Source organism: Arabidopsis lyrata (genome assembly GCF_000004255.2).
Source record: "Arabidopsis lyrata subsp. lyrata unplaced genomic scaffold ARALYscaffold_8, whole genome shotgun sequence".
Classification (NCBI taxonomy): domain Eukaryota; kingdom Viridiplantae; phylum Streptophyta; class Magnoliopsida; order Brassicales; family Brassicaceae; genus Arabidopsis; species Arabidopsis lyrata.
The window spans coordinates 4436312-4456049 of NW_003302548.1; the positions used below are offsets into that span (position 1 = coordinate 4436312).

Here is a 19738-nt window from a genome sequence, read left to right on the forward strand (position 1 = left end):
CGAAGGCTCCAACGATAGCTCCACCATTACCTGTCCCGGCTGATATTCCATGGCACGTAGATCTAAGCCTGGCCGGAAAGATGTCAACTTGGACCAATGAAAGTGTTTGCATTGGGTCCAAAGTTGGCGAAGAAAAATGTGAGTGAGTACATAATCACGAATCCGATACGATTATCTGGTAAAATCCAGTGGTTGTATGGGAAGGCAATGGCGAACATAAAGACCGTCATGAAAAAGAATCCCATTAGTTGGATCGCAAACCTTCCAATGATATCAATAAAAGCAACCGTGAACCAGTAACCTGGGACTGTACTGCAAAGGGCAATGAGAGTCTGAGCCTTAGCAATCTTGAAAACCTCATGGATGGCGTTCATAGTGGCTGCCTTTGGGATCCATCCAATGGCCGAGAAAATATCCTTTTGGAACAAGTTTTGGCTGTAGAAGGCGATGTCAAGCAAAAACCAAGTGGAGGTAGTCCCAAGGAGATGAAGCCCATGGCGTCTAAGGAATTCCTTGGAGAACAAGCCATAGTTTAGTTTGGGGTCCTCCGCCCTTTCTTCAACCTCAATATCCACTTGTAAGACCTTGGACATGTCTCGGGCTCGTTTTGTTGGTTAGATTGTTAAATCTAGTTCTATATGGCCTAATTCCACTTGAAATTTTTTTACCAATGAATAATAATCTACAGACGTTGGATATATTGTTGGGTTTTAAAAAGGTGAAAATAATATAGAGATTTATATATATAAAGATAGCTATTATTTCATGTGTATTCATGGGCCGTGTTAAGCGGCTAGAATTTCACAGTTATGAACATAACATGAGTTTACTTCTTAACAGGTTGCACACACATTAAAACAAAAAGCAAAAGTAGAAGTAGTACACCATTGCAAATATAATTCACTCATCGCAAAAAAAAAACGTAAAAGGTAAGAATGCACAAAACCAATGACAAATATATCACAGCATAATCATTTATCAACCTCAGCCTCGCCGGAGAGTTCTTCAAGGGACTTGCCTTTGGGCTCAGGGACGAGGAAGGTGAAGAGCATACCAACAAAGTTAATGACACCAAGCATGATCAGTGAGTTCTTGACTCCGATGCCCGGTGGGTATCCTGCGTCTGTCTTGGTCTTATCCTGTGGCTGAGCAGCATATAGGAACCCGAAGGCTCCAACGATAGCTCCAGCCTTACCTGTCGCGGCTGATATTCCATGGCACGTAGATCTAAGCCTGGCCGGAAAGATTTCAGCTGGGACAATGAAAGTGGTTGCATTGGGTCCAAAGTTGGCGAAGAAAAATGTGAGTGAGTACATAATCACGAATCCGATACGATTATCTGGTAAAATCCAGTGGTTGTATGGGAAGGCAATGGCGAACATAAAGACCGTCATGAAAAAGAATCCCATTAGTTGGATCGCAAACCTTCCAATGATATCAATAAAAGCAACCGTGAACCAGTAACCTGGGACTGTACTGCAAAGGGCAATGAGAGTCTGAGCCTTAGCAATCTTGAAAACCTCATGGATGGCGTTCATAGTGGCTGCCTTTGGGATCCATCCAATGGCCGAGAAAATATCCTTTTGGAACAAGTTTTGGCTGTAGAAGGCGATGTCAAGCAAAAACCAAGTGGAGGTAGTCCCAAGGAGATGAAGCCCATGGCGTCTAAGGAATTCCTTGGAGAACAAGCCATAGTTTAGTTTGGGGTCCTCCGCCCTTTCTTCAACCTCAAGATCCACTTGTAAGACCTTGGACATGTCTTGTGTGGCTTTCTTAATGTTCTTGGCAACTAAAGCAGTGTAGCGGGCAGTTTCAGGCATCTTCATACGCCAGTAGTAGGTCAAAGCCGCGGGTAAAGCGCCAAACATGACAACGATTCGCCAAATGTAATCAGCTTGAGGAGGCGTTGAGAGAATCCTGTCTTGGGCATACGTCGGCGATGGGAACTTTTTGTCGAATATAGAAGACACTGCGAGTGCCACAAAACCTCCCGCCAAGATACCTACACCTTGCATAGCGAACACTGCCGCGATGAAAGCCCCACGAGTCTTCTTGTTAGCGTATTCAGACATGATGGTGGCAGATAGAGGGTAGTCACCTCCAATGCCGAACCCGAGCCAAAACCTATACATAATCGTCAAGATATCAATATTTTAAGTAACCATAATCTAGGTCGAAATAGTGACTAATCTCTCGAGTCTCGAGCTTGTATCTGCGACGTATACGATATTAGGCTTGTGGCTACAAAAATTGTACCTGAAGAAGCAAAGAGTCGTCATGACACCCTTGGCCGTATTGCCTAACGAGAGACCGGAAGCAACTGAGCAAACAATCATCATGATCAAAGTGATACCGTACACTTTTTTCCGTCCAAGTTTGTCACCGAGCCATCCGAAGAAGAGCTGACCAGCAAGGGTTCCACAAAGGGCCACACCGTTGACTGCAGCCGCAACATGAGGGGGAAGTGAGCCAGGCTTTTCTGACGCTGGATTGAAGTAGTAGAGGCGGCCAAGAAGCTTGGTGACCAAGGAAACACAAAAGAGATCGTAGGCGTCCGTAAAGAAACCCATACCGGCGATGACAATCGCCGTGAAATGGTAAAGTTGCGTCTTTGCAACATCAAGTGCCTTTAGCACTCCTAGCTGTTGATCGGCCATCTCCTGTTTTGCATGAAGTAAAAAGTTTTGCATGAAGTAAAAAAAAAGTTTATATTTGTACGGAAAATCTTTTTTTGTAAATATTCTTAAGATGCTACTATACAGTTTTTAATTTTATTCAATACTAATAAAGTTAACAAATTTATAAAAAAATTCAGCTAGCTAATTAAAAGTATAAATGATCAAAAAATTTAAATGAGTGTAAACAAAAATTTTGATTATATTTTTATATGTGTGTGTGTGTGAATTTGGATGAAGATAAAATAAACTTGTAAATAATATTTACCGTCACGTTATGTTAATGGTGGTATAAAGGACGAGACAAGAGAGGGAATTATTAAGAGTGAGAGAGAGAGATGGTGGTTGTTTTGGTTGAGACGGCAGAAATTTATAGACGAGATCGGAGAACCTAGTCTCCGGTATCTTAAGGGTATATCCACATTTTATTTAATCTTAATATGGTATATTGAAATGGTCTACATATCATTTCTATTTCTTATAATAGTCTACTGGATGATTATTCACGTTGTGCGTGAGAAGATTAAGTTATTAAAAATATTGGCAAAGAATGAAAAATTACCGAAATACTTACTGTAATTCTAAGTTTCTAACATATTTAAAATTAATACAATAAATATGTTGACGGATGATAAATTACTTTTAAAATATTTAAAAATAAATGTAAATTGATTACAGACATAATGTAAACTATGCTTAGTCATGTACGTACTCACAATGAAAATGTTACAGTAAAAAAGATAAACTAGATAACAATCCGCACTATATGTGGGACAAAAAAATTATTAACCAATTTTAATGTATTAATAATATTAAAAGTGTTCAATTTTTATATTATTACATAGATAAACAGTGGTATATTAATGATTATCAAGATTAGTGAATTTTTCATATATGTTTATCATAATTTATGATATATATCTTGGTACATTAATCAAAATACAAAATATTAGGTACTCCATTTTGTTAATCACACATAAAAATAAGGTTATTTTTTTTAAAATGCTTCTCAATTCATATATAACGGATTTTCAAAAAATCATAATGAATTATTTTGTATTATCCGTAGTCACAATAGTCTTCCAGCTAAAATGAAATGATGTTTTAAAATTCAGTTTTAAACAAAAATCAGGACATCTATCGAGTAAATCTTAAATTTGTAATAATTTATTCACCAGTCTTAAAAAGAGGTCTAACATAATTTTCATTATTCAAAATATTACAATTGCACAAAGAATGCATACGATTTTAAGAAAACAGATGTATACATAATAATTAAACGGCAGGAACTACTTGGAATTTTTTTTAAAAATTGACTTAAAAAAAGAAAGATTAAATGTTGCATTTTTGGTATGTAATTTTCTATTAATAGTTTTGAGATTCTAGTAAAATAAATTTTAGTCTTATTAAATATTTAATTTTTAATCATTTAGCAAAAATGAAGCCAATTAATTTATTAATGAAATAAATATGGAATAAAACAGTAGTTTTTTTGTTGACGAATAAAGAAAAGTATTAAAAATTAAATGAGTAACTATATTTGTAGATATGTTTGTAAATGTATGTAATAAATCTATAATTTACTATAATCGCCCTTAAGTAGTTATATTTTTAATAAAACCTAATGTAAATATGAACATATTTAAGGTTGTAACTAAAATATAAAATTGACACAAATTAGCAAAAAAATTGAGAAATTAGCAAAAAATAAAATTGACACAAACACACAAAATTGACACAAATTAGCAAAAATTAATGCTTTTACACAAAGAGGTCTGGGTTCGAGTCCCAGATACTACGATTTGTTAATAAATTTGCAAATTAATGGAGACAAGTGTGCAAGAGATCTTCATTGATGTACAATTATAGCCGTTCGCCAGGATTCTATGCAGAGAGCAAAGTGTCGTTAAGTCGTGGATCATTGTAGGTGTCCCGTCAAAAGCATGAAAGAGAAAGTGTCATCTGTGGTAGAACTAACAAGGGTCGGAAGGAATTTTCCGTTGTAAAATCGTATATATAACAGTTTTTATAATTTGCAATTAAAAAAAAAAAGTCTAAATCTGTAAATTATAATAGCTGTTATATGCATGCGCATAATGAAATTTTTTTCAGAAGAGTATTCCAATTGTAATTCTCATAGAGTTACAGTTACTTAAGATTGAGTTGACTATAGTTAATAATTTTTTTTTATTGTTCATGAGAGTGGAAACCGTTTAACAACTTATCTCATCAATTATCATACAAGTTATCTATTCACCAAAAAAAAAATATCATACAAGTTATCTTATCACGATTAACAAAAAAAAGTATCATATCACATATCATATATTTCCGTAATAAAGTCAACTTTTATTTTTTTTCTTTTGTTTTGAAAATTTCCAGATAGATTAATAAAACAAAAGTTTATAGAAAATGTCCAAAGAACTAAAATAAATGTCTAAATCTGTAAACATAGCTGTTGTATATATGTGGTCAAACTAATCCTAAAGTGACAAAGCTCCCACTAAATAATGTGGTGAGGCATTTTTATATGCAGGTCAAACTTCTCACCTATCATGTATCTCCGTACAAAAATCAAATTATGTTTACATAATTATATGCAATTGTAATATGAAAATTATTTGTTTAATATTTTAAATAGTTTATGGTAACATTATTTCAGCCCAAACCAAAATAAAGAAATGTGGTTTACATTTGATTCTCCGAATTAGAGTATATTCGATCAAAAGTCAATGCAACCGTACAACACATTTCTAGATAAACGCAACCATACAACACATTTCTAGATAAAGTCAAAATATAGATATCACTTTCAGTTTAGAACCAACATATATTACTACTTTAGTAGAGAATGCAAATCCTTTGAATTAAAAGAAAGTACTGTGGACACGTTTAATGATGCCATGTTGGCAAAACAGTACTGGCGATTAATACATTTTCCAAACTCCTTAGTAGCTCGAGTACTAAAAGGTAGATATTTCAGGAATATTCATCCTTTACAAGCAAAAAAACCAAACTCTCCATCGTTTGGATGGAAGAGTATATTTTCGACCAAAAGCTTGGTTGAAGTGGGAGCAAGATGGTCCCTAGGTTCAGGTTACAACTTATCGGTCTGGAGAGATCCTTGGCTTTCGGATGTTATTCCACGTCCCGCAAATGGAAGAGGAAAATTGTTACATCCAAATCTAATGGTAAACCATTTAATTAATCCGGTTACTAAAGAATGGCACCTTCCTATTCTACATGAATTTATGGATCCGGTGGATATTCAATTAATTCGAGGACTTACTATTAGTCAAGTTCAGAAGCCAGATAGGCTTATTTGGCATCATACAAACTCAGGGAGATATACAGTAAAGTCAGGCTATCGGCTTGCCCGAGGGATGACTGAATCGATTGAATGGGGTCCAAATTGTAAAATTTTACAAGCACAAGCTTGGAAAGCCAAAGCCCCTCCAAAAATAAAACACTTTTTATGGCAAATCGCTTCGGGATCCTTAGCAGTAACTTCAAAATTAGCTCATCGAGGGATTCGCTGTGATATTACTTGTAAAAGATGTGAGTTGGCAGAGGAAACAATTAATCATGCTTTATTTGAGTGCCCACATTCTCAAAAAGTCTGGGAATTATCCGAAATACCTATGGTATCAGGTAGTTTTCCTCTAAGGTCGGAATTCTCTAATCTAGACTATCTTTATTGGAGGATACCACATCCTGTAGATGGGGCGGAGAAATCTTACTGTTATGCTTGGATTTTGTGGTTTATATGGAAAGATAGAAATAAGAAGGTTTTCAAAGGAATACAATCTGAACCCACAGATATTTTAAATCACGCTTTGAGTGAAAAATTATTGTGGGAAGAAGCTCAATTGGATCCAATGGAAGATAACACTATGACGGAAATTATGGAAAGCCCAATCCAATCTATAAAATGTCGGATTGATGGCTCTTGGAAATCTTTGGACCCAACTATGGGTATAGGATGGTGGTGTTTTCAAGGAACTAATCAAACTTTGCTGCTTGGTGCAAAATGCCTTCGGAGATGTCCCTCCCCCCTTCACTCGGAGTTGGAAGCTTTAATTTGGGCTATGAAGCATATCCTTTCAAGAAGAATTGATTGTCAGGCTTTTGAAACAGATTGTTCTGAGTTAGTCTCGATGGTTCAGTCTCCTGAAGAATGGCCCGCATTCTCCAATCTGCTAGACGAGTTGGAGTTGCTCCGTGTCTCTTTTCCCTTTTTCTCGCTTTCTCTTATTTCTCGTTTATGTAATATTAAGGCGGACTGTTTAGCCCGTTCTTCTAGACTTCTGTTTTCTGATTTTACTTTTGTAAACTCTTCTCCTCCTAGTTGGGCAACCAATCATGTAGTTACTTTTTAATGAATGTGTGGTTGATTAAAAAAAAAAAAAAAAAAAGTAGACCTAAAAGAGAAAAGTCTTTTATTTCAAAAACTGATCCTTTCTCGATGATCACACTTATATTTATGTCATTTTGCTAATTTCTAAGAAAATGGTCGATCACAGTTGATTGTTCTAGAATATTGCATTTCAATCATGGAGGCTTCAAGCCTACCAAAAAAAAATCATGGAGGCTTCAACTTTTCATACTGATGATAAAACTTTTAGTTCTCGGCTTAATTAACCTACTCAAACAAAGTACGTTTTTTTTTTCTTTTAAAAAGTTTCAAATTTATTGCCCAAAAAAAAAAAAGAGAATGAAATAAATTTTAGTCAAATTAGTAAATTACACAAAATCTGGAGAAACCAGGGCCTCGTGTAACCAGGGCCTCGTGTGAATAGTTATAAGAAACAGAACATGCACTCCAAGTAGGGTGTACATCAAACCATCATTGAAGAAGGCCTTCAAGCTTATGCGTGCTATTGTATCGTAGATATTAAACTCATGTCGATAGAAACCCATATCTGGAAAAGACTAACTTCCGTGGTGGAGTCGTTGCCGATGATACCCCAAGCATATCTAAGTAGTTAATAATGTAGGGCATAACGGTGATGGCATTCATTTTTTGTTTAAGATCATGTCGGAGTAGTTATCTTGATGAGTTTAAGGGTTTATCAAATCATGGATTGGTAAATTAGGTTTTTCGATATGAGTATCTTTAAAATATACTTCATCCATATTTATGACTATACTTTGACGTTGTTAGATTCGCGATCTAGCTACTGATCTTAGGTTTATTTAGCCACCAGAACTCCAGAAGTGTTGTTAAATTTCTTGAACTAGAATTAGATGAGTTTGGTATTATAACATACGAGAGTTGAGTTATATTACTTTGTGAATTTGTCGATCTCGAACCTATTGCATGTTGAACTGTGTGATTACTTGCAAAAATTGAGTAGTGGAGTTGAATATAGATATGTGATTGGCGAGTATGTTATTTACATTTTCGTGATTCGAGTTTTAAAATGTATCTATTTGATTTTATCCCTTGTATGATTTACATGCTTGAACAACCAATGCGAGTTTTCTGATCCCCAACGCTTGTTTACAGATTTCTTAATCATTTTTACTGCCTTATTTACTTCTTTTTGTTGATTCATACCATCTCCACAAGAGCCATATTTATAATTTTCTTATCTTTATCGTTAGTAGATCGACCCTTAACCTTAATTACAGTTTTCTACGACTTCATAATTCTGAGTAACCTCCTGAAAAAAAACATTCCTGAGTAAACTCTTCAAGTCTTATCAACATTATTTTGTAAGCTTCAATATATTTTTCAATATATACAGTTTCAACTTTTTTTCCATCTTAATTAAGTTTCTTTCTGCTGCGGCTTTTTAGCATTTCTTACAATCTTATGTTTTATTTCTTTTTTTTGTGGTCATGTTCATATTTATTTTACTTCTTTTTAAATTAAAATAAAGGACTATTGAGTTATTTAAGAACGTGATAAGATTTATATAAAAACTTTTAATAAGTTGTTTTTTTGTGTGTTGTGTGAAGTGTACAATGGAAAAGAGCTATAAATCTTTAATTCACATAAGCTTTTGCTCTTTATCTTATTTTGTTAATTTGGAAAATCCAGACCAAATCTGATACATATTCCAGAACCGGGTTCAACTTTTAATAAAGTATCATCATTCTTGACTCCCTAGATGCCTAGATTTTAGGTTACATGGGTTCAAGTTATTAGTGTCTATTATAAAATTTTCAGCCAGTTATTGATACTTGTTTAATACATTACAGAGTTCCAAGATGAATGTCTCTGTTTCAGACAAAAGCTTTGCTTATTCAGAGCCAAAGGTTAAGCAAATGATGTTCTTCATGTTTTTTTGTTGATTTAACATATCTGAAAAGATATCATCAAAAATCAGATTATCTTTGTCGTTCACTCGTTCTTGGTCGTATTTGCTCATTTTAACACAAGAAATCTCTTGTTTAATAATGTTTTCAAATGTATATCAACTTTTGATTCAAGTTCCCTTTTTTGGCTTCAATTACAATTAATTTTTTAGTGTCCACTGTCCACAATATATACTCATGTTGCTTATAAGTTATAACATTTAAAAACCAAAACAGCAGAATAAAAAATAAACAAAAAGTTTTTAAAAAAAAAATTAATAATTCAAAAAGTATAAAACGGTTAAATTAACAGATGAAGACAACGGTGAGGCCTCAGATTAAATACCTAAATATGAATGGATGCAACAAATTACAATGTGTATCCCTACCATTTATAAACTGAAACATCTTCATATGGTTGACTTTTCGAATCGTGGGGGCATTGACTGAAGATAGCTGGAAGCCTGGAATGATAGTAGTTCAAGTGTTGTTGCAATAGAAACATCAATATTCACTCTAGATTACCAGTTTTTGATGAGGCTTCCTCTTCTTTTTCGGGAAAGTTTCATCAACTGCTTCAACTGAGATGTGCAAAGCTCTGTGATGTATGATTTTAATGTGCCAATGCTTCATGTGTTGGCATTTTGCAATAGATATGTTTCTGGACTCTTGTTCTTGACGAATGTTTCAATTTTTGATTCTATGTTTCGAGGATTTTGAAAGAATTAGACTAATAATAGTTTCGTGTTTTTATCTATTAGGCAATGGTTCCTAACACTTAGCTTCTTATTGAATGAACGATGAAACTATTATCTATCAGTAGAAAAGAAAGACTATAACATCTGAGACTAAACCAAAATAAACAAATTAAACCAAACCAAACATGTTTCAAACTTACGAAATCCATCAAATATCATGTTTCATATACAAATACAGCGCGATTTATTTATGTATCATGTTATAATTGAAGATAACATAATTAGTAGATATCCATACACAAAATTATATTTTAATATATATATATATATATTAGATAAGCCCCGCCTAAATATGCGGATGCAAGAAATAAATGTAAATTTTTATCGATGATATTTGCATTCTAAATATTAATCCATAATTACTTTTCTTAATATTAACTAATAAAACACTATACAACGATAAATACAATTTTTATCCAATCAAATTAATTTTTTTGTTCGGACCAATTAAATTAATGTTAAATAACTTATATTGTTATTTTGAACTTTAATAGTCATTTTTATCATGTGAAACAATTTTTTTTAAAAAAAAAACTTAATACATGCCAAATTGTATTGACAACCAACACATGTAATAAAAAATTATTTAACATTTGAATTTTGAATAGTAAATAGTAATCCACACACTTTTCCTAATATTTAATTAAGTAATTTTTCTTTTAAACAAAATTTCAATATTACACATTCTATTTTGCTATACATTATAACTACCTATTTCATCAAAATAAACTGAATTTTATTCCTACACACTCCATCTTATTGATGATATTTGAACTATAGAAAGTAACCAAAAAAGGTTTTGCTATATTTAATTTAGTATTTTTAAAATCAAATTTTATTCGTACACATTCTATTTTACAATACAATTTAACTATTTATTTCATCATAATAAACTGGTTTTTAGTTCTACATATTTTATGTTAATGGATAAGTGCTAAAATATTTATATCAAAATACTATGTATATCATATCAAATCTATATCTTATTCAGTATTAATAATAATTAACAAATAACAAAATATAATTAATATTAAAAAATAGAATTCTACAAAAAGTACATGTAGTGGAACATGTAAATAGTTTATGCTAACTTTTGATCACTTTATCATTGTCTCAGATGTTTCAAGTACATGTAGTTTAAAGTGAAACAAAATATTTTACTCATGCGATGTTATTGTAGTTCTAGGCAGATGTTTTTTTCAGTAGTAGATTTAAAGGTGTTAGCGAATGAAAACACAATTGTTAATAACGAAAAACTTGATAAAAAATTATCATTATCAATGTTATTGTCAAAACAAAAGAGATTTCTAATTGCGTAGACATGAATTGTTGTCACTTGAACTGCCGTCTGATGTGGATTTTTTCATAGCATGGAGGTTCTCTACTTTGCCTATATTTTTTAAATTCTGGAGTTAGTACTTACTCGATATCAGGTAGAGCATTATCTGTCAAATACTAAATCTGACTTACATTATAAGATAATTAATTAACCAATTCTTTTACATGCATTTCAGAGTTATTTACTTGAAATTGTAAACAATATTGGCACATAGCACATTTTGTACATACTTGAGCTTGCTAGCATTTGTGGAAAATATTATAAAACTCTATTGGATAAATGTGCTAGAATCCTTACTTGGCATATGATTTAGACATGATTACTCTCAAGAACTCTTTGCCATTTTCAAATCATCAAATTGTCAAAATATAGGTTGGTTTGGAGATAACTGAACCTACATGCAATGTCTTGGATATATATCAAGCACTTGTCACAGAGATATTAAATTAGTCAAGATGCTTCATAAAAAAAGTCACCTATAAATGATGCATATGTTCTTCTTAAATATTGTTGCATATTACGATGTGAAGACCATAATGCATCTCGTAAAACTAGAGCTTGTGATGTCAATAGAATAAAATCTAAAGGGCTACACAGATTAATATTGGAAAGATAAAGAATGGTATCCTTATATATATAAAACAGAAGTCAGTCAACAATTTTGGGAGCGACACGTGTCTTTCTTAATTTTAAATATGATTAATTGTTTTTAGTTTTTTCTCTTTATCGAGATTTTTTTTTTAAAACAATTGAGGTTTATTTCGTTCCATTTACCTTTTGATCGCTCCACTCTCCCACAATCTTTTCAGTTTCAACTTCCTCTTCCTATTATCTTTTAAAGTCGTTTCATACTTTCTCAGTCTCTCAATCGAAACTCAAGTTTTATGCCCAACACGATTCTTTTTCATCATGGACACGTGTCTCTCATTTTTTTTTCATCAACAAATTACTGTCAATCTCACCATATTAATCCTCTAATGTACAAAGTAAAAGCAGCCAATGTATCTCCTCCGAAGCTTCTAAGGTTTGAAAAAATTTTTTTGCATTAGTTTAGACCCATCGCTTAAATAGTTGTTTTTAATTTTGAGTTTTTCAAACCTTTTAACAATTTTTTTTTTTTTGAGTTTTTTATGTTGCAGTCATATTTATTTGCTTATGTGAACAAATCAATGGTCGTTTTGTCTGTATGTAGTATTAACTAATAACTGCTGAGATGAGACACTTGGCGAAGCATTTCATTAGCTAAATGTGGTTTTGCTCCTGCAAAGCATGGGCCATAATACTAGTATATTGATAAATGATGGATGGTGTTGGTATCCCAAAACCAAGAATAATATTGGAAAGATAAAAAGAAAATGTTGTAATAGCATGGTATTTATATAGCCGGACTTGGGAAATAAACATGAAACATTTGCATTATTGAACTATTGAATAGATGTTAATGTGATGATATGAAAAATGAGATTTTGTGAAAGATAATAATCAAAATAATTGGTGGGTCACAATGAATTTTACCATTGTGATGTAAATATTATATAAGGTTATATAGTTTTTCGTATAAAAAATAGAATGTTAGTTATTTATATTTCTTTCTGCTGCGGCTTATATTAAGCAAATAGACATCACAATAATTCAAAAGATGTTGAATAGCTTCTTTATCTAGCAATCATAGAACAACATGCCTTTTGCCACTAATGGTTTTTTGCTAAAAAATTTTATAACACGATCATGTGAGATGCGAGACACATATTCTCAATATCATTGTTCAGAGCGGGATGAAAGACATATGTGATGTGTTGCATAAGATCAGAGAGAGTATCAAATGTGTTTAACCTTCTGAAAAGCGTGAGATATTGTTTGCAAAATGTGTGGAAGTTGTCGGTATAAAGATGAAGGCGGGTTTGATTTTGGATGTGACAAATAGGTGGAATTCAACATATAAGATGCTTGATAAAGCTATTAAGTATCGAGCTGTCTTTAGTAATCTCAAAGTCATTGATGCGAAAAACTATAATTCTTACCTTACAGAAGAATAATGGCACCGATTGAAGCAGATTTGTGAATTTTTGTAGCCATTTGATGAAATCACTAATCTGATTTCAGGTTCCACATATCCAATTTCAAACTTGTATTTCATGCAAGTTTGGAAGATCAGTGACTGGTTGACATCGAATGAGCATAATCAAGATGAAATTATCGAATGTATGATTGTCCCGATGAGAGAGAGATTTGATTAAGTATTGGGAAGAAGTTAGTGATGTCTTTGCAATGAGTACGGTGTTTCATCCAAGGTTCAAGCTAACACTTGTAGAATTTTATTTTGGAAGGCTTGGTAAGAGTACTGCTAAGAGAAAGATTAAAGATTTGCGTGCTAAACTAACAACTCAGTTTGAATCATATGAGAACAAGTCCATTTTCATGTCATCTTCTAAAAAAAACACGTGAAACTAATCAGCAAAGTGATGAGAATGAAGGACATAAAAGGATTTTTGACAATTGTGAAGTATGTAATCAAAATTTTTTGTTAATTTTTTGTGTGGTTTGATTTATTTATTTTTTTGTTTTTTTTGTTTTTGCTGAAATTGTTTGAGAAATGTGTAGATTTTTTTTAAAATGTTCAGGTCTTATTGTCTTTTTTCTTTTATACTGAAATTATTTGATTAATTCGCAGAATTTTTTCACTTTTCTCAAATAAACTGTTATTAGTAGTGGAAAGACTTCTTTCGATATGTATATAGATGAGCTGGCATTAGAAATTAAGACTTTATAGAATTTGGATATTTTGAAATATTGAGAAGATAACAGTCAACGCTATGGAGAATTGGTGTTCATGGCTTGCGACCTCCTTAGTATTCCAATCACAACAGTAGCCTCTCAATCCTCTTTTAGTATTGGAGCTTAAGTTTTGAACAAGTATAGAAGCCGTCTTCTACCGAAAAGTGTTCAAGCAATAATATGTAGTCACAATTGGTTAAAAGGTTTTGAAGCATATGAAAATGGTAAGCAAATAGTTTTCATAATTTTTACACTTACACAATCATAAATCATGTATTGATTTTGTTATTTTTATGGCGAATATGTAGAAGAGGATGAGTTTAGTACTTCTCGAATTTTAATATTACTTTGAGTTTTCGTTTAAATTGAATTATTAAGTTTCACCAAGTTGTTTTGATTTTCAATTGGAATCATATCATAAACCCTACGTGATCAACATTACTGTTTTTTGTATATGATAACAGAAGTGTGACTGTTTGGAATCATTGGTTGGTGTATATATCAGTGTATGTTACGATTAGAATCATTAATGTGTATGTATATGATTCCAAACAGTAACATTTGTGTGTACAACTTGTGGTTTAGCTGCTCATTGGACAATTGGACTTGGGACACATTTGTTTATCATACGTTATTGCCAAACGAGTCAATATTTCTACTCAATATCTTTCATCACGTTATTACATAGAATATGTTATCAAAATTGTTTCATCAAACTTTATGCCCGTGGGCTGGTCTGTATAACCGCTGGACTTTGTAGAACATGTTAGGACTGAGTTTTGTGACCTGCGGTCGTCGGCGGGTCGGTCTGTCGCGAATCAGAAGTAAAGTGGGCACATCACGGACGGTCCTTTCAGTTGCGGATAGGCCCATCTGCCAACCCTGGGTTCAACCACTAACCTAATTTCAACATTGATAACTTTTACTTTTTATTTTTCTTTGAAACTTTTTGTCTTTTGGATAAAATTTGCTCTTTCCAATTTTTTACTTGAGCTATAATCATTTATTGAGAAATTAGCTAGAATTTATTCTCTTTTTGGGTAATGCAGTGAAACAAGCACAATGTAATTGGAAATTACATATATCCTGTATATATAGTTATATGTAAAGATGAAACATTTCGCGTGACATGCCTCTATATATAACTGTAACTAGAAAAAAAAAAGTGAAGAGTAATATATCCGAATAATTGGATGTTGTCTCATAACCTCCTAACATGCATTATGCACATCGTTTACTTTTTTTCCAAACTAATTTTCTAATTCAGAATTATAAATTAGGCCAAACGTGGAACAAACCATTAACAAAATTGAGGTTTTCTGTCGAAGATTAATGTGCATGTTCCATTATTCTAAATTTTTATGTACAACATTACTGAAATAGATGTAATGTAATATATTAAATTTGTTAAAGGTTCAATGTAACTTCTCTTTCAAAAAAGAAAAAAAAAATAACATTTCCTTCATAAGAGTTGTTGACAACCTATGCAGATAATTATGGTACTATGAAAGTCTTTTAGTATTTCAGTCGACAGTATGCAGATAGGCATATTAATATGAATTCAATTATAATAACTGATAAGATGCATTATGCCAAATGAATACTCCACTAATGAAGAATCTCTTGCTCTTATTAATATGCATAGTTTTTCAAGTTTTGCATTTTCATATTTTTTTACATAAAAAGTGAAATGCAACATCTACTCGGAAAAACGGTTTTTTCATACCTCAACTCAATAGGTATGTTCAATTCATACATTAACTATACCTCTGTGCAGATACATATCCAAACTAAGAAAAAATTCGAATTCACTACCTAATCTTACCATTTCGTGCTGAAACATGCATATCCCGAATATCGTTAACATTTCGTCAACTATAGCTTACATGAATACCATGTCATTAACGATATTGTTTAAACTTTAATCAAAACACCTAAAATTTGAGACAAAACGATGTTATTTTGCTCTTATTTTATAAAACAACGTCGTTTTTCTCTGTGCTACCATTTATTTACTTCTCTTTCGTTTTCCTCTCAACCGGAATCACTATTTGGAGATTTTCCAAAGTCTAGGATTCTTTAGTGGCATCATTAGCATGTTCAGATTATCAATTTAATTTTCTTAAAGTTTCTAAATTGTAGATAGTTTTAATAGATTCGGAACTTGAACTACTGAAATTCTAACCTGAACAAGTTGATGATGTAATTGTAGAACTACTGAAAAAGCCGTTCTTCCACATCTCTACTCACGGAAAACTAAAATACTATGGTTTTGAATCCGATTAATAACACATCAATAATATACTATCTCACATATGTCAAAACAAATCACCAACTTTAAAATTAGGTTGAAAAAAGTATCAACTTTTTCTTACCACCAACTTTTGATGACTTAATTTTTATTTTCATCACAAAATTTTGTTGACTTTTCATTTTGATCACAAAGTTTTATTAATTGGGCTAATTTAGGCCCATCATAAAATGTTTTGACGAAACAAATTAACGAGATTAAGTCTTTGTTACTTATCTCCGTAATCGGACTGCAAATAAACTCAACATAGATTATTCCTTAAGACTCCGCTTAGATGACCGCTTCCATCGCCTAAAATAGCATAAGTCTCGTTTTAGTTTATTTTTCCAATTTTCAACTGCATAGATTTAAATTTATATCTCCATATAAATGGTTATAAAGGTTCATATCTTGTTTGTTATGAATTATAGAAATGTTTTTGTCTAATTTTTGTTTACGATTTCATATTTTTATTTGTTCTAATAAATAGTTTTATATGTTTTTCTATAATATCATTTTTATAATATTTTATGTTGTAAACGCAAAAATCGCCTAAAATCGTATAGGGCCCGGTTAGGCGCTAGGTGTTGGGTCACTGATCGCATAGCACCTAGATCTTTCTTGAACATAAACTAAAACAAAGGTTAATCTCTAAAATGTACTTCAAAAATACTATTATAAACTAGGATTCAACCCGCGGTACGCCGCGGGTGAAGGTTTTTATTTGGGTTTTTATACTATATCTTTTAAATTGTATAAGTAATTTTTTTAACAAAATAAATATAGGAATTTTTGTGTGGTTGATTAATTATTTGTTAGCAGAAATTATAATGTAGTCAACTAATATAAGACATTTTTAGTGGTTCTATTAGCAAAGTAAATGTGTTAATTTATATTGATTTAATAAGATGATTTGTAGGTATAGTAATTTAAGGCCAGACAATAAAACTCGTTATCTATATTCGGCCCGTTTCAAAATAAGGGTACCAGTGACCTTAAAGTCGAGTAATTATTATACTTTTATTGCCCGTGGGTAAGGATCAGGTATTGAATTTTTTACTACTTGTTCGGTTACTCAACACGTTATCTCTGAATTATTACCCGACCCGTAATATCTTTTTTATTAATATAATAGAATAAATCAGTATTTTATGTAGTCTATCGAATTTACAAACACACATATACATAATAAATAATTATATATATATATATATATATATATATATATATATATATATATATTATTTACAAACATAATGTAATCGAAGAAATTAATGGATAGAATTTTGAGCATTATTTATATATTTCAAGAATGAAGTAAAGTATAATTATGTACTTTAGAATAATTATTTTTTTGGAATACCAAGTTAAATATATGGGATTGTTTAGAATATTTCAAATATACTCGATTTTCAATTTTTTTAAAAAAGTATAAATATTAAATGGGCAAACAGTATTATTTAATCTAAGACTAAACGTCGAGCTTGATTTTACATTACATTGGAAAATAAGGCCTTGTGTAAATAAAGTAAATGTCATTGGCGAATAATTTTTTTTTTTTTTTAAAAGAATTGTAAACGACATCTTTTGTTCTTAGTTACTATCGAAAAAAGCAGTCTCTTGACGGCAAGAGACCCATCTGTTGTTTAAATCCGAGCATCAAAAATCAAATCTTCGCCGATCTTCCTCGTCTGTTTGCTTATTCATATCTGAAAAACCCTATTTTTTCTTCACTGATCTGCAGAACTTCTGCAATTAACCACAAATTTCTACAAAAATCTACCGGATTCCAACTCTTTTGTTGTCATCATTGTTCATGATACGATATTACGATGTGTCGCCCGAAACTAATCAATCTTGCTGATAACGGGTTAGTAACTCAACGAATCAGTAATTCTATCTCTCTGTATGTATGTGCCTGATATACATGGTGCTATAGATTTTTTTCGATTTTGGCTATAGAATCAATTATTTAATTGGAAATGATGTTAATTGATATGAAATCTATATTGTGTGAAATATACCTGATTCAATTGTATGAGTATGAATTGCAAATTGATTACAAACACTTGTTTTCAGATTTCTTGTAGGCGCTATATAGATATAGTTATTAGCTAGTTAAGGTCATTTATCGATTTATGTAAGCATAAGATTAAATATTGCTAAACAATCTAACATGCGTGATTTCGTAAATGAAGTAAATGAATATGTTGCAATATGAAAGTGAAGAAACAAAGTCCTTACCTTTGCACGGTTAAGAAGAAAACTAAATCATTGGGAGTGAGATGTAGATGGTGCATGTCACCTACTCACCTTAACCATCTCAGACTGCACTACAAAAGGGTATTAAAATTAGTACTATTGCATATTTCTTAAAAGTTAAAGGAAGAAAAATATATTACTTCGAACATCTCTCATTTTTTTTAATGTTCTTCTTAGGGAATTGGAGATACAAAATGTCCTGCTACATCCACTTGCAGATCCGGCTTAGGCTTGCTCTCAAAGATTGTGAGAGCAAAACCATCATTTGGTAACCTGTATACATTCAAAATATAGAATCGATAGTTTAGTTTCTGGCATCCATAAACAGAGATGGTTATTAAAAATATAAGTAGATTTTCACTAAATTTGGTCGTGAGTGTTTTCTAGGTACGAAGGACATGCACCTGCACTCAAACCTCTCCAAGCAGACTTGACATCGTCAAGGAAAGCAGTTGATTGTGCCATTGTTTGAAAAACAAAAAGGAACAATGAGAGGTTTGTTACGAATATAAGTAATTATTTGATAAGTTAGAAACGATAATGACGTTCTCTATTTATAGTGTAGTAGGTTGTTAGGGTTTTTGGATCCAAGATTTCCGAAAATCTTGGAAAAAAGCAAAAAAATATAAGATACGGTAAATAACATATATTCGTATTTAATGAATGATCACGCTTTTAGAGAAATAAAGATATTTGGAAGTCTTTTATAATTACGATTATATTGGAATGAATATTACATGAATATCTTTTACTTATTAGGCGAGATATAGAGAATCTTTTTGCTCGAATATGCTTTTAATTACATACCAATTATGATGAATGGTTAGGATTGCAAGAAAGCATTTTTGTAGATGATCAAACCCGATTAGTTAATTGTGTATTGATTAGATCTTATGTGATCCAAGACCCACCCATTTTGAAAACACGCGGATCCTATACGATTAATGAAGAGTCAAAAAATTTTTGACTAAATTACCCTTGACGATTTTGATTAACCATGTACAAAATCCAAAATTGAAATTGAAATTGAGGCCAAATTAGACCATTTTTCAATTTGTACTTCCCTTTTAATAATAAGAGGATAATACTATGTGAGCCAAATTTTAGATATTACTACTTATCATAATCATTTTACTCGAACATGATTATCTTAATTTGCATTCATCTTTTATACTAATTGATTTTTTTCCATCACCATATTAATTTCTGCATTCAACATTTTATTTATTTTATTAGCATCTTTATTAAAAAATTAGTTTAATAAAACAAACAAAAATAGAAAATATGAGAAGAAATATTTGAAAATAATCCTATTCCCTTTTTAATATATATGAAC

The 19738-nt window shown here is 31.7% G+C and overlaps 2 protein-coding genes and 1 long non-coding RNA gene across 3 annotated transcripts; 1 reads left to right on the forward strand and 2 right to left on the reverse strand.

Annotated features, from left to right (window-relative positions):
- Positions 1-83: 83 nt before the first annotated feature.
- Positions 84-593, reverse strand: LOC110230231 (probable inorganic phosphate transporter 1-3). The gene has a single exon (XM_021032395.1). It carries the CDS (start codon positions 591-593, stop codon positions 84-86), a length of 510 nt encoding a protein of 169 aa, XP_020888054.1.
- Positions 594-770: 177 nt separating this feature from the next.
- Positions 771-3051, reverse strand: LOC9301502 (probable inorganic phosphate transporter 1-3). The gene is made up of 3 exons (XM_002865382.2): positions 2944-3051; positions 2257-2660; positions 771-2124 (listed from the first exon to the last, which is right to left on the reverse strand). Exons 2-3 carry the CDS (start codon positions 2655-2657, stop codon positions 972-974), a joined length of 1554 nt encoding a protein of 517 aa, XP_002865428.1. The 5' UTR covers positions 2658-2660; positions 2944-3051; the 3' UTR covers positions 771-971.
- Positions 3052-17740: 14689 nt separating this feature from the next.
- LOC110225711 lies at positions 17741-19019 on the forward strand. Its single transcript, XR_002329925.1, has 3 exons — positions 17741-18010; positions 18339-18483; positions 18580-19019. It is a non-coding gene; the product is annotated as an uncharacterized LOC110225711 (long non-coding RNA).
- The last annotated feature ends 719 nt before the right edge of the window (positions 19020-19738 follow it).